This window comes from Mesoplodon bidens (assembly GCF_964165515.1).
Source record: "Mesoplodon bidens genome assembly, chromosome: 19".
Lineage (NCBI taxonomy): Eukaryota > Metazoa > Chordata > Mammalia > Artiodactyla > Ziphiidae > Mesoplodon > Mesoplodon bidens.
Genome location: NC_138179.1, coordinates 15,032,399 through 15,046,459, shown reverse-complemented (window position 1 = coordinate 15,046,459; position 14,061 = coordinate 15,032,399). Strand labels below are relative to the sequence as shown.

The following is a 14,061-nucleotide window of genomic DNA, read 5'->3' as shown; positions in this document are numbered from 1 at the left end:
GCACAGGCTTGCAGTCAGAGCCACTTGGGTTCAAATCCCAGCTCCATCACTTACCAGCTTTGTGACTTAATCTCTTTCTGAGTCTTTCTCCTCATCAGTAAAGTGGGAATAATAATAATTCCCATGTCATGAGGCTGTCATAAGATTTACATACGAAAATATACGTTAAATATTTTTACGGGGCCCATCTCATTGTAGGTGTTCCATACTCAGTAATTAATGTTGCTGGAAATGTCTGAACTCTCCAGAGATGGAACAGGTCAGGGAAGAGAGGCTTTGGCTTCCAAGCACCCTTGCTGAGAACCGTAAGTTAAGTTCTCAGCTCTGGAGGTGACTGTGCCAGAGATATGGCCACCATCTTTGGGACTGTGTTCCTTACCTGTTCTGTATTGGATAAAGATAGGTTATTCTTTTTTTTTTGCTGTACGTGGGCCTCTCACTGTTGTGGCCCCCGCCCGCTGCGGAGCACCGGCTCCAGATGCGCAGGCTCAGCGGCCATGGCTCACGGGCCCAGCCGCTCCACAGCATGTGAGATCTTCCCGGACTGGGGCACGAACCTGTGTCCCCTGCATCGGCAGGCGGACTCTCAACCACTGCGCCACCAGGGAAGCCCCAAAGATAGGTTATTCTTTTTTTTTTTTTAATAAATTTATTTATTTATTTATTTTTGGCTGTGTTGGGTCTTCGTTTCTCTGCGAGGGCTCTCTCCAGTTGTGGCAAGCGGGGGCCACTCTTCATCGCGGCACGCGGGCCTCTCACTGTCGTGGCCTCTCTTGTTGTGGAGCACAGGCTCCAGACACGCAGGCCCAGTAGTTGTGGCTCGCGGGCTTAGTTGCTCCGCGGCATATGGGATCCTCCCAGACCAGGGCTCGAACCCGTGTCCCCTGCATTGGCAGGCAGACTCTCAACCACTGGGCCACCAGGGAAGCCCGATAGCTTATTTTTGATCCTAAGCAAATCTTAGTTAAAATCTAGTGATAAGGAAGAGAGGAGAAAGATCCAGGCCATTTTGCACAGAAGCCACGGAGAGAATTTCCTCCGGAGAAAAACCCACGTTTGCGTTCAGAGCGATGCTCATCAGGAACAGCTGACGCAGAGGAACAGGCCCAGGTGTGAACGGCCTGGTGTCCTTATAGCCGGAGGCTGATGGGCTCCTCTCTGGACACACAGGAGAACTGGAGCAGGACATCAAAGAACGAATGAGTTAATTAAACAAACAAACAAACAAACAAACAAACTTGGGGCTTCCCTGGTGGCGCAGTGGTTGAGAGGCCACCTGCCAATGCAGGGGACACGGGTTCGAGCCCTGGTCTGGGAGGATCCCACATGCCGCGGAGCGGCTGGGCCCATGAGCCACAGCTACTGAGCCTGCGCGTCTGGAGCCTGTGCTTCGCAACAAGAGAGGCCGCGATAGTGAGAGGCCCGCGCACCGCGATGAAGAGTGGCCCCGCTCGCCACAACTAGAGAAAGCCCTCGCACAGAAACGAAGACCCAACACAGCAAAAATAAATTAATTAATTAATAAACTCCTACCCCCAACATCTTAAAAAAACAAACACAAACAAACAAACTTAAAGCCTAGCATATGAACTGGATAATAGGATAGAAACATCAACAAAGCAAATTTAAAGTAATTCACTGAAAACAAAACATTCTCTGTTTTTTCGCTATTCATTCAGGATAAGTAAGAATAAGAATGAACCAGTTTTTTAACTCCACTGACTTGAACGGATTCTTGAGGTGAAGCCTCTCCCTGGGCTGAGGCCAATTCTGCCTGTTGAATTTCAAGAGGACCCGCTGTAGTTTCTAACCCCCAGACGGGGCAGCTGTGCAGTTCTCCAGGCCTCTTGCCCCTGGCAGGTGCTGGTGAGTTGCAGGTAAAAGGCAAAGCCACAGGAGTCCTAGAGCAGCTTCCTTAATCCCCTCCTGGCTCCCAGGCCCGCAGCTTTGGTTCACTGAATTCAGGGCTTGTGTGCCTCTCACCACCCACCCAGCCTCCTAGGGTGCCAGACCTGGAAGGGACTTTAACCATGACCTGGACTAGTCTATCCCCTAATTCCACAGAGAGGTCCAGAGAGGTGAAGTGGCTTATTCAAGGGCGCACAGCTTCCAAGGGCTGTGTCGATATTCTGTACCCGACCTTGCCTTCTCTTGTTTCTGATATTTTATTCCTTACTCCTTCTCTGACCTTTTGAGCTTTGTCATCCTTCCCCCTCCACTTCACCCCTCCTTTCCCCTGTTGCCCACAGTCTTTGTCCCGGCAGGTCCTGGCCTTTAGGAAGACTCCAAGTCCCTGAGAGACCCTGCCCCCCATTTCTTCTCTGGCCCAGAGTGCAGGCTACTTTCGGCACCATGGCCTTTTCATCAAGGTTCGCCTTCTGGGAGCAAAAGGAAAGTTGTATTTCAAAACTCTTTATGCTTTTCTTATGTGCTTGGCATGGTGTGTGCAGGCAGGAGACTGGCTTGTGGGAGCAGGAGCTTTGGAAGCTAGAGACGGGTTGGGGCATGTGTGTGTATTTGGGGGCCGAGGAGAATGACCAGGGGGTCCATGAACTCACTCTTCTGTCTGGATGGGCTCCTGCGCTGAGCCATGCTCCTCCCCTGAGCTCCACCTCTGGTGAGCCGAGCTGCCTTTTGTCCCACTGGTGCCCCTCCAAGTTAACCCCTCACACCCTTCCCACTGCCGCTGCTCTGACTCACCCCTGGGAATGTGAGCTGCTATGAAGGGGCCGCTGGGAATGGCTTTGGCTCTGAGGCCTCAGAACTGGGTCTCCCCGAGTCTGGGGGCTGTGATGGGTGGGGGAGAGGAGCCAAGAGAGGGGAACCAGGCCAGTTGGCCACCTGGGGCCAGAGGGTGATTCAGGCTGAAGACCTGGGCGTGCCTTTGTGCTGTGCACAGTCCCCAGCTGGGCAATGACCTACAACAGACAGAACCCTTTGGGTGGGGGAGGGACAGTGAGTCAGCCTCGGGCTAAATCCAGAGCTGAGCTCAGAGCTAGGTCTGGTGTCCCAGACATTTCAGGGGGCAGCCGCTGTTTCCCTCAATGCCTCGCCACTGGGGGAAGACCCTTGAGGTCCCAAGCTTGAGCCACTGGAAGGAGGACAGATTTGGAGCTGCTGAAGGACACGGAGTGGACTTGGAATCTGGGCCATCCCTGAGCCCGGGCTAACAGCACTGTGTGCAGTAATGAGTGTGTCTGGGTGTGAACACTTGCTGTCCCTCTAACCTGTGGGTCTGGGAGCTAATGCGCGGTGTGATGGTGCGGGGGATTGGGCAGTGATGGGCATTTGTAGGGGCAGCAGGTGCAGACCTAGACTCTCCCACTCCTCTTCCTTTCCTCTCCATCAGCCCCTCCCTTCCTTTTCTCTGTTCCAATCCCAATTTCTAAAGTCGTGGAGTCCACTCTGATGAATAATCGCCATTTTCCCTCTGTCCGTGGCACTGTGTACTAACATTGAAACTTGAGCCCATTGTAAAAAGCTCTATGGGCTATTAGCTTTAAAACTGCAGCGGCCATCATGCTGGTCAGTGCCCCAGGCACTGCTAATTAGAGGTCAAAACTAGCCATGGACCCTGGTTGCAAATGGAGAGTCCCCCCAGGTGGATGATTAAAATGATTTTGGATGAGTTTCTAAGGATCTTTTCCATTAGGAATCAAGGACACCTTCCCATGCTCCTGCCCCTGTGCTGGGAAGGAGTCATGCTGAGGATGGGGTGGGGCTGGTGGCAGACCTGTCTTTTTCCTACAGTCCTAAGTGACTGGGGAAAGAAGAGAAATAAAATCCACGAGGACTGCCTGAGCTTTTGGAGGAAGAGATGCTGGGCAGGGGGAGGGGAGAAGCCTCTCCCAGACTTGAGGCCTGGTCCTCTGGGTCTGTTCTGAGCCAGGCTCTGAGCTGAAAGAACCATCAGAGTGGCCATATTGTCTGTCCTTTTTCCGGATATACTATGGTCTCTGCCCTTTGCCCCTGACTCTACTCGTCCCCTCTGACTTGGGCCAACCAGCTCCTGGGCTGGGCACAAACCCCAGAGCCCAGGCATCTTTCCTTCCTCCACGCCCCACCCCGATCCTTGGGGTTGCCTCCCTCAGCTGCATGGTTGGCAGAGTTTTGTGGGTCTGAGGTTGGGAAGATATCTGGCCTCCTGAATCCCCGCCTCTGCCCGACTTCCTGCCTCCAGCCAGAGCTCAGCGCTCTGGTTGGGAAGGCACGCAGGCTCTGTGCTGGGGGAAATCATACGGACCTAGAAGCAAGCCTGAGCCAGCCTGATAGGGGCCACCTATTACCCCACACTGAGCTCTGCTGGCCCAGCCGGCCCCCCACGCTGGGGTCATTCCCTCCTCCTCAGTCCCTAGGTCAGGGAGGCTCTTGTTCAGACCACTTCCTGTCTGAGCTGGGAATGGCTCTTGTAGTTTAGCCCGAGTTGAATTAGCTGGATCTTTCTTTCCACCCTGTAACCAAGGCCATGATGTCGCTCTCATGGGTGGACCTCTTCAGGCAGCCTAGGTGGGTCACGTGGCTGGTCACTGAGGGCAAAGGGTACTTGGCTTTAACTGCCCCCCCCCCCAGAGACTTCATTCTTGAAGTTGTCACTGGACAGTTTTGACCCCAGGATAGGATATCTGTTGCTCACGTCCATAGGCCCAGGACTCCTAAGCACTCAGGAGCTCAGCCTCTCAGAGAGGGCGACTGCTTGGATGTTTTCCTTCTGTGCTTTTAGTGCTGGGTCTGCCCACCCTGACCTCTGACCTGCAAAGTGACTTCTTTGTCTGCTCCCTCAGGTTAAAGAGGAGGACAAAACCCTGCCGAAGCCTGGTCCTCCTGCCAAGGAGGAAGGGGCTGTAAGTGCTTCTCCTAGTCCCGTGTGTGTGTGTGTGTGTGTGTGTGTGTGTGTGTGTGTGAGAGAGAGAGAGAGAGAGAGAGAGAGAGAGAGAGAGTCCACAAGCCCAGGCCTAGTCTGGGAGGCAGTTCCACGGAGCAGGCAGGCACGGCAGGGTTTCCCTTCCCGTGTGGGGTGGCTAGAGGGAATTCCAGTAAAGTGACAGAAAGTGCAGCATGTGTGATGCCCACCTGGTGCGTGTGAAGGAGATGGCAATGCCAGGGCATGTTGGGGACCTGTCCCTAAGCCCCCTCTTTAGTTCCTACCTATAGTTCTGGTTTCCTGAACTCTTTGGGGCTGGAGAGGCTTCGGCAGACAAGTGAGAGCTCAGCTGTTGGGATGCTTCGTCCTGCTCTGGGTGGCACAAGCCAAGGGCGGGGGGGGATTTCACTGCAGCCGCTGCTGCCTCTTCCCAAGACCCTGTCAGCTGCTCAGCGCGGGTGACCTAGAGGCAGGCTCCAGCCGTGCAGTGCCACTACCCCCCCACCAAGTCATTCTGCCTTGGGATAGAGACCCTGAATAAAGTTGGACACTTTTAAGGCAAGAGAGGGGACACAGTTCTAGAACAGCCAGGTCCAGAGGTGTGTAGTCAGGAGAGGGCTGCTGTTGATCTAGGGGGCAGGAGTGCCCAGGGCTCGGGAACAGAGCTGGATCACAAAACACATCTGTACTTTGTTACCCAACATGGTGCCTGCCCCCCGCCCCGCCCCTTCCTTGAGTGGAGATTTGATTAGCCAGGTGTTATGGCTTCCACCTGACCTGTAAGCAGTGCTGCAAGGTCAGGGTGATTTCAAGGGGATATGTTTGAGATTTGTGAGGGAGGGGCCTTGGAGAATGCCGGATTTGGGGGGGCGGAATTATGTGTAAAGTGCTTAGAAGACTGCCTGGCACATAATAAGCTCCGTTTAAGTGTTAGCAGTTACTGTCATCATAGTCATTGTCATCATGAGCTTCAGTTAGAAGGCATGGGAGGAAAGCCAGAAGTGGGGGTCAGGCAGTGAGGCCCAGCAGCTGGGGCCACGGCAGCTCTGCAGGGCCCTGACATGCCGCTGAACACTCTTGGCCCAAGAGGTTGAGGAAGAGGCCCCTTCAAGGCTTCCCTTTCCCACCCCTGCAGCAGGACCACCCTGTACCTGAGGCCTGGGCTGAGGTCGTTTGGCTCAGCTCTGCTCAGGACGTGGGTCTCTGTCCACACGGCAGCCAGAGGTCTGTGCACTCTGTGAGCACCCTCCTGCATTTCAACAGAGATGGCAGCCAGGTACACCCTAGAACCAAGGTCACTGTTTGGGGAACGAGGACTCAGGCACAGCTCATTAGTGGCAGGGCACTGCCTGACCGGCAAGGAGCCCCTAGGTTGACCTGGCTCTCCCAGGCAATGTGGCTTGGCTTTGCAGGAAACTGCCCTGCCATTAGCCAGCCCGAGCCTGCCCAGTGGTGGTCCCTCGGGACCGCAGACAGTCCTCACCAGGCAGAGTGTGCCAGCATCTTCAGTGGACTCCTGGGTGCCCAGAGGCTGGCTGAGCCTAGACAGAGTGGAGCTGTGGTCGCCTGAGTGCTTAACCCTTTGAGTGCTGCAGCTGCCACCTCTTACTCCTGCCATTCCACGTGCACACTCTGGGAGCTAGGAGGCCTCCAGCCCTTGAGAGGTTTGCACAAGGAAAACTGCAGGGAGACTGGCAGAAAGCAGGCTGAGGTGGAAGCTTCCTGGGCCAGCACTGGGTTTCTGCAGCTCTGGAGAGTGTGGGTGAGGGGTAGACAGTGGCCTCAACCCAGAGGAGTGGGGAGGGAGGAGGCTTGGCATGTCTGCGGGCCAAGTATTACTTCCTAACTACGGTTTTCACTGGGATGGGCAGGCTCTGGGTCTGACTACAGAGGAAGCTGGGTGATAGAAGGACCAGGGACCACAAAGGCAGGAAGCCCCAGAGTTAGGCCCAGGATTGATGGTAGGAATTGGTGTCTGACCTCGCCATGCTCCGTCTCTGCTGTGTTTGGGCTGTGAGGGAGCGGGCCTCCTGGGATCCAGGCTTAGTTGCTGTCCTGACATAAGCCAGTAACTCTGGGCCTCTGGGCACCCTGTGCTGGTCTCTCACCGCTCCTTGCTAAGCCTGGAGATAGACGGCAGGTGACCTGCTGTGCTTTACGGGAGAGAGAAGCCAAACTCTTCGATGCAGTTGTTCTATCTGGAAGGTGGAAAGGGGGCTTCCTGGGGCGGCCTCTTGGAGCTTGTGTTGTTTGTTGGATGAATGGAAGGTCTGTTCCACGACTAGATGTGAGGTCACACCTCTTACTTCCTCTATGTGGGGCGGGCAGGGACACGGGCTGATGCTAATGTCTCCCTGTATTTGTGTGACTGTAGCTAGAGGGCAGCTCAAAGGGCAGCAGTGGCCCATCTAAGAGTCCTCAGCCTTCCACCAGCCCTGTACCCTCAGAGGCTCCCCAGAGAGCCAAGAGCCCTGCATCCACACTCGCCATGAACAGCCCGAGGACTGCCTCAGTGGAAGGCCCCGGCGAGGAGGCCCAGGGCCTGTCCCGGAAGAGGGTGGCGAATGCAGTGAGGAAGGTGGTGAGCAAGGTGCTGCCTGGTGAGGAACCTGGGAGCGCCAAGGAGCCTGCGGGCAGAGGGGTCAAATCTCCTGAGCACCCAGCTCGAGGCAGGAAGGGAGAAAAGGCAGCCCCTCCCGCTCCCCCTGCTCGGCCTAAGTCCGAAGCAGAGAAGGAGGCCGCCAAGGATGAGCTCTCCGCGGGCCTGCGGAGCCTGATGTCTCGGGGCAGGGGCAAGGACCACAGGCCGCGTGGCAGGCAGTCTCCCGGGAAGGGAGAGAAGCCCTCCAGCCAGGAGCCAGGCTCCTCGGGGAAACCAGTCTCCCCAGAGACGGTGGACGCCTCAGAGAAGCTAGGCTCCCCAGCCCAGCCGGAAGAGCTGGCGGACCCAGGCTCCGCCGACCCGAACCTCAAGTCGAACCTCACTGGATTGCGACAGAACAAGTCACCAGCCCCTGACGTGCAGCAGGAGGTACCTGAGTGTGTCACTAACCTCTTAACCCTCCCTCACCAGCCTCACCTGAGGACTGGCAGCCAGCTTTCCCAAGGCTCTTCCACAAGCCCCGCATGACGGCGAAGCTGGGCCCGGGCCACGTGCCGATGGCAGGGGCTGCATGGCTTTCCTTCACCGAATGCCAGAACCCAGGGGACCTGTTAACTGCATGCTGCTGCTCTTCCACACTTGCGAGGGAGTTGGGCCCTGGCCCCCAGCTACATGGTATCAGCATGAGGCCCCAGATCCCAAGTCGAGGATCAGAGTCTTAGCAGATCAGTGAGAGGGTAGAAAGATAGAATTTCTGGGGTCAGGTGGCCTGTGCCCACATCCCATCCCCAGCCACTCACTCCTGTGGGACCTCAGCATCTCTGAGCCTTCATCTGTCGAGTGGGGATCACATAGGTCTACCATCCCTCCTCTGAAGCCCCTGGGCCAGAAGTATTTTGGAAATTAGTAATTTTTGTATTTGAGACTTTCATGCACTGTACATAATGAGCAGCAACTTGTGACCAAACATTAATATTTCCACAGGGAATTATGAATGTTCATGCTGCGGGGGGGGGAGGGGCGGATTAAACAGTCAGGTTTTGCCACCAAAACAGTTACGAAAAATCTTTTGTTTTGGAGAGCTTTTTGGATTTTAGAATTGCAAATAAGGGATAATACCTACTTTGTAGGGTTGCTATGAAGATTAGAAAGGATACAGGGAATGAATGCTCTGAGCCTAATCCCTGGTGTGGTGGGTGCTCCGTAACTGGTAGCATCCATAGTGATGCTGGTAACAGGGCTTATTGATACCATCGTCGCCGTCACTACTTCTTCAGGCCTGGCCAGCTGTCCCTCTGGCAGCAGGACTCTTGAGGAGCTCTGGGCCTGGGTGGCAAAGGAGCACAGTGCGTCCCCTTTGTATCTGCCGTCCTATCTGTCCACAAAGTGCCCTCTGGGTGGGACAGGAGGCTGAGAGGCACAGGGGAGGGCCAAGGACGATCTGTCCAGCCCTTTCCCTTGGAAGGTGATGCCTGCTTGGCTGGTCCTTGGGTTGGGGGGCATTTCTCTTCAAGCTTTCCCATTTTGTGGACCCTTCTGGGGCCTCAGGAGTTGGGTGGGTGGGTGAGTGGAGCGACGCGTCAAGTTTCACGACTGCCTCTCTGTGCTCCTGCGTGCTCCTTCTGGCTGAAAGGGGACAGTCGGTGGAAGACCTGTCCTGTCTCCCAGGCCCTAGAGGCCCTCCTCTCTGCCTGCTGCCTGCTAGGATTCCTAAGGTCTCAGACTTGCCTTGCTCCCCGTCCCATTTTTCCCGGGCTTTGCAGAACTCAGAAAAGAGCAGGCGGCAGCTTCCCTCGCCCCTCCTGGCCCACTCTGCATCAGGGGAGTGACCTCCTGGCACACAGGAGTTGGCAGGGGCGTTTTGGTGTGAGGCGAACCACTGGCCCCTAAGAAGAACCTCCAAGGAGCCAGAGAGCATCATGCGCCCGTTTCCTGGGCCGGCTGCCTTCCCTCTGGCTCCCTGTCCCTCCACCTCTCACTCGGAGTTGGGGCTGAGATGGGCCCCAACCTGGAGTTCAGCCACCTGTCGCCTGGGCCCAGGGCAGGGGCCAGAGGATGCATGTGAGAACGGGCTGTCCTGGTGCTGGAATGGTTAAAGTGGTGGGAAGAATTAACCCTAGAACCCACAGGCACCTGTTTTTATTCTCATCTGAGAGCTTAAAAACTCAAATTGGTGCCTGGCTTGCCTCCCTGACCCTATTCCACTAACCCACGGGGGTCCCAGTGGCTTCCTGAGCTAGAAGCTTGGTGTGCTGTGCCCCCAATTCCCCAGGCCGGGACTAATAGTGGTTTGACCTTTAGGCAGGAGCTGCCCCCGAGGTCCAGCTGACCCCCGTGGAGGAGGCCCACCAGCGGCTTGAGAGGATCTTCACAGCTCCTGTAATGCCGCCTCTCAAGTGTGGTTCCCAGTCCCTGGTCTCCTCTTGGCTGGGGCTGCTGGCCAGACTGTGTGTGTCTGTGTGTGTAGGCCCACGTGACAATGGAAGTGTGGCTCCCTGGAGGCCTGGGGGCCCTCACATGGGCTTCCCATTGGAAGAAATGAGAGAAGGGCACTGTGGAGGGTCTGAGCACAGTGAGGCCTGTTCCTCCAGGGAACCTGTGGGAGGGACCCCTCTGGCTGGAGATCCAGCCCCTTCTCTGGCCCCAGTCTCTCGCCCCAGAGGGCATATCTTGGTGCCAGGGCCTGGTGGGTGCGAGGCAGGGAGAAGACACCCCCCTTTCTTGATGCCCTGGCTCTCCAGACCCAGGTGGGGCCTGTTAGCTCCTTGCCCATTTCTAACAGGCAAGGTCCAAGGCCTGGCTGACTCCTCTTGCTCTCCAGAAAGGCCTTTAAGTAACCAGACAAAGATGGGGAGGTCGAGGCTGGCTACCGGGTCTGTCCACAGTCCCCTGGTTCTTGGGCAGTTGGCAGGTGGACCTGGATGGGTGCTACCTCTGCTTGCCATGGGGTGGGAGTGGTGCAGGGGTGCAGTGGGAGTCTGAGGAAGGAGTCCTAGACTTGGGGCTGCTGGTGGTCCTGTTTGATGAGCTAGGCAGGGGTGACAGCTCTGAAGGGCCACCCTTGGCCTGGGGAGTGGCACCCTTGGGTGTGTGTCTGGAGGCCAGGGGCAGCTGGTGGCTACAGGGGAGCTGGGCTGGGAAATGCCCTGGAGATAAGGCCAGAGGCTCCCAGGGGTCCCAGGCCCTGGGTGTGGTGAGGTGGTCTGGCCTGGCAACACAGAAGAGGAGGGTAATTCAGAATGGACTGGATGGCCAGCCCAGGAGGGCCTGTAGCCTGAGGCAGAGAGGCTCGCTCCTGCCGCAGGGAGTGACTTATCAGAGCATCTCCTCTGAGGAGTCTGATGGTACCAAGTGTTTCTTCACCAAGCAGGACCTCTCCTTCCTGGCCTGGCCTCTCCTTGACTAGGTACAATGTACCTGCTGGGCCAGCCCTCCTACCGTCCACCTCCTGGTGCTACGCCCCTCTCCCCTCCACTTGGCCCGGGGTGCTTGCTGAAGGGGACATGCCAACGGTCTGCTTGTCTTCACCCCTCTTCCTCTCTCTCTCTTCTTTGCTTGCTGCTGGTAGCTGGACCCTGAGGCCGCCTCTCCTGCCCACAGCCAGGTAGGGTACTCCTGCCCCCCTCAGGAGCCCTCCGCTTCCTCTGGTGACCACCCGCCACCCCCGGCCTGTACCTCGGCTGGCGTCTGTGCCCGGGCCTTGTGCTGGAGTGTAAGGCCCCTTTCCCCTTCTGGCTCCCACCTCACGTGGTATCTGGGGGGGACCCCTGGGGGAGGCAGTGCCAGGAGCTGGACATGGGGCAGCTCTGTGTCAGGCCCTGGAGGAGTGTCTAGACTGAGGGTCGCCACTCAGTTTGGCCTCTGTGGCGCATGGTTCTTAGCCACAGAAGCCCAAGGGCCTGGCCAGAGTTTTGGTTTCTAGGTGTTTCAATTCTGCTCTCTCTGGGTAGAGAAAGCTGGAGAGGCTGAACCCCTACCAACCCTACCCCCACCCCCTCCCCTCTCTGAAGCCTGAAGATGCGCATCCTCTCTCTCCCCCTGCTGGCCAATATGGGAACCTGTCTTCAGGTTAGCTCTAAAGGAACTAGCTGGAGGCCATGGTCCTTTGATGTCACCTTATTCATCAGTCTCCAAACCCTGGACCCATACAACATGCCCATTCAAGACAAAGGTTTCACCTGTCTCATGATTTGAAAAAAAAAAAAAGAAGTAATTTTGTTTTATAAAGTTAATTTTTTCAAATATAAAGAACCAGCCTTTTTTGGATGTCTTCACTTAAAAGGTTGACAGCCCCATAGTGATCCTCCTATTTGAGGGGTAATTTCACTGGCCCATGATATGCAAAGTCTGGAGACTGCTGTGTAAATCAGCCTTCTGACTCTATAGCCCAGAAGGGCTGTCAGCGAGGGAGAGGGAGTTATCTGAAGCCAGAGTCCAACCTGGGAGTAGAACCCAGATCTTTTTTCTTTCAGCTCCAGGAAATGTAACAAATAACGTATTTGTTATTATTGTTTCTTGTCCTTTCCAATCCCTCACCCAGGGGGTCAGTGTCACAGAGCAGTGTCTACACCTTGGCCCCAGGTCGGTTTCCTGAGGGTGGGGGACCCTAGGAGACTAACTGTACCTCGCAGCTGGGGATCCCCAGAGAGTTGGGGGATAGAGCTAGCTTGGGGGCTGCTCATGTTGGGGGTGACCATCCACCCACCAAAGGACACTGGATGCCCCTGCTGCCCCATTGCCCACATGACAAAAGGAGCCTGATGGGCCATGGGGGCCAGGCCCCGCTCCTGTTTGCCCAGCTCCCCCAGGCACCATTGCTGACCAGCTCAGGTCTCTTAGGGGTGCCAAGTTTGGCAGCCCTACACCCTGACATTGCCCGTGAATGCTTCTTCCTGGTCGGTGACCACCTGGGCTTCCGGGGGCTCCCAGCCCCTTTATACCCATTCCCGTGCCCATCCCTGTGGCACGCAAGTCTCTTCCTGTATTTGACAGAGCATGGCTACCCCTGCCCCTGCCTCTCGTCCCTGGCCATGCTGCCTCATGCCCCTGTATGGCCTTAGCACGTCCCCATGGGTCTGTGCTCCTTCTGAGGAGGCACGGAGGGGGAGCAGGGAGGCTAGCATGTGCATCTGGGCACTGCCCCTGCCCAGGGGAGCATCCTCTGGAGGGAAGACCAGGGTCAAGGCTAGGACTCACCCATCATTTTACACTGAAGTCCTGGGAAGACATTCTCAGATCTTGAGGAAATGCCCTTTCCCAGCTTGGTGAAGGAGGGCCCGTTAGGTGGATGAATGGAGAAGCCAGGCCTGTAAGGTCACAGCAGCTGTGGCCCAGGGTGAGGGCTGGAGGCTCGGGATACTGATCTTACAGTCTTTGCAGGGAGGGAGCAAGAGGGTGGCTGGTGATTTGCTCTCCTGGGATCTGCTCTCTCCTAGGCACATACTCCATGTGTCCCTGTCTTTCCAGACCCTCAGGGCTGTCAGGGTCCCTAGCTCTGTGTCCTTGTCCTCAGGGCTCCTCAGGGCCACCCGCCACCAGCTCCTGGCTTCCCCACCTTCTTCCTTTGATATCTCTGATGTCTCCCGTTCTGTGTCTGCCACCCACCTGTCCCCCTCGCCCAGTGGCTCGTCTGGAAGCCCTTCCCCTCACATGTCTCCTCTCTCCTGCTGTCCTTGTCTGCTTTCCAGAACAGGGTCTGACTATTCTTCCCCTCCCTCTGATAGGTGAAGACAGAAGAGCAGATCGCAGCTGAGGAGGCCTGGTATGAGACAGAGAGGGTGTGGCTGGTCCATAAGGATGGCTTCTCACTGGGTGAGTCTGGGGAGACCCAGGGCCTGGGCCTCTCTGGTTTCAGGGCTGGGTGGTGGGTGGGCCTCTGGGTCTGGAGAGGCCTGAGCAAGGAGAGGCGGGTGATACAGTGGGGAGAAGGCAGGACCATGAAGGGCCCAAAGAGGGCTGCCACGGCTTCCCGGGCCCATGTCTGTCTGTCTGTCCCTGCTCTGTAGCCACTCAGCTCAAATCCGAGGAGCTCAGCTTGCCCGAGGGGAAGGTACGCGTGAAGCTAGACCATGATGGAGCCATCCTGGATGTGGACGAGGATGACGTGGAGAAGGTTTGCAGGAGGCTGGTGGAGGGCACAGGAGGTGGGCTAGGCTGGGCAGGCCGTCCGCTGGCAGAGCAGACTGGATCTGTTCCTCAGTGCCCACCCGCCTGTCCTGTCACACAGGCTAATGCTCCCTCCTGCGACCGTCTGGAGGATCTGGCCTCGCTGGTGTACCTCAATGAGTCCAGCGTCCTGCACACGCTGCGCCAGCGCTATGGCGCCGGCCTGCTGCACACGTACGCCGGCCCCAGCCTGCTGGTCCTCAGCCCCCGGGGGGCCCCCGCTGTGTACTCGGAGAAGGTGCAGCCCCCCTCAGCTACCATGTGGCCCCACAGACCCCCCCCCATCCCCTACCCCCTGCCCACTTTCCCCGACTGTACCCCTTCCCCTTGGCATCCCACGGGGCTCCCGTCCACTCTCACAGTGGCCTTGGGAAGAGGAGTCATTTCAAGGGGTGGGGACAGAAGCCGCCCCCCCGCCACCTCTCACAGAGGC

General features: G+C 56.9%; 1 protein-coding gene across 13 annotated transcripts in view; it reads left to right on the top strand.

Moving 5' to 3' along the window:
* Nucleotides 1-14,061, top strand: part of MYO18A (myosin XVIIIA) — a 96,644-nt gene that overhangs the window by 37,688 nt on the left and 44,895 nt on the right. For 6 of the 13 annotated variants that reach the window (XM_081220028.1, XM_081220024.1, XM_081220017.1 and 3 more), the window contains exons 3-8: nt 7,236-7,892; nt 9,765-9,842; nt 11,032-11,067; nt 13,187-13,274; nt 13,469-13,575; nt 13,690-13,866. In XM_081220028.1, the coding sequence (XP_081076154.1) occupies nt 7,236-7,892; nt 9,765-9,842; nt 11,032-11,067; nt 13,187-13,274; nt 13,469-13,575; nt 13,690-13,866 (1,143 nt within the window). The remainder of the gene's footprint in view (nt 1-7,235; nt 7,893-9,764; nt 9,843-11,031; nt 11,068-13,186; nt 13,275-13,468; nt 13,576-13,689; nt 13,867-14,061) is intronic. The other 7 variants (XM_081220021.1, XM_081220018.1, XM_081220019.1 and 4 more) reach the window with 4 other exon arrangements.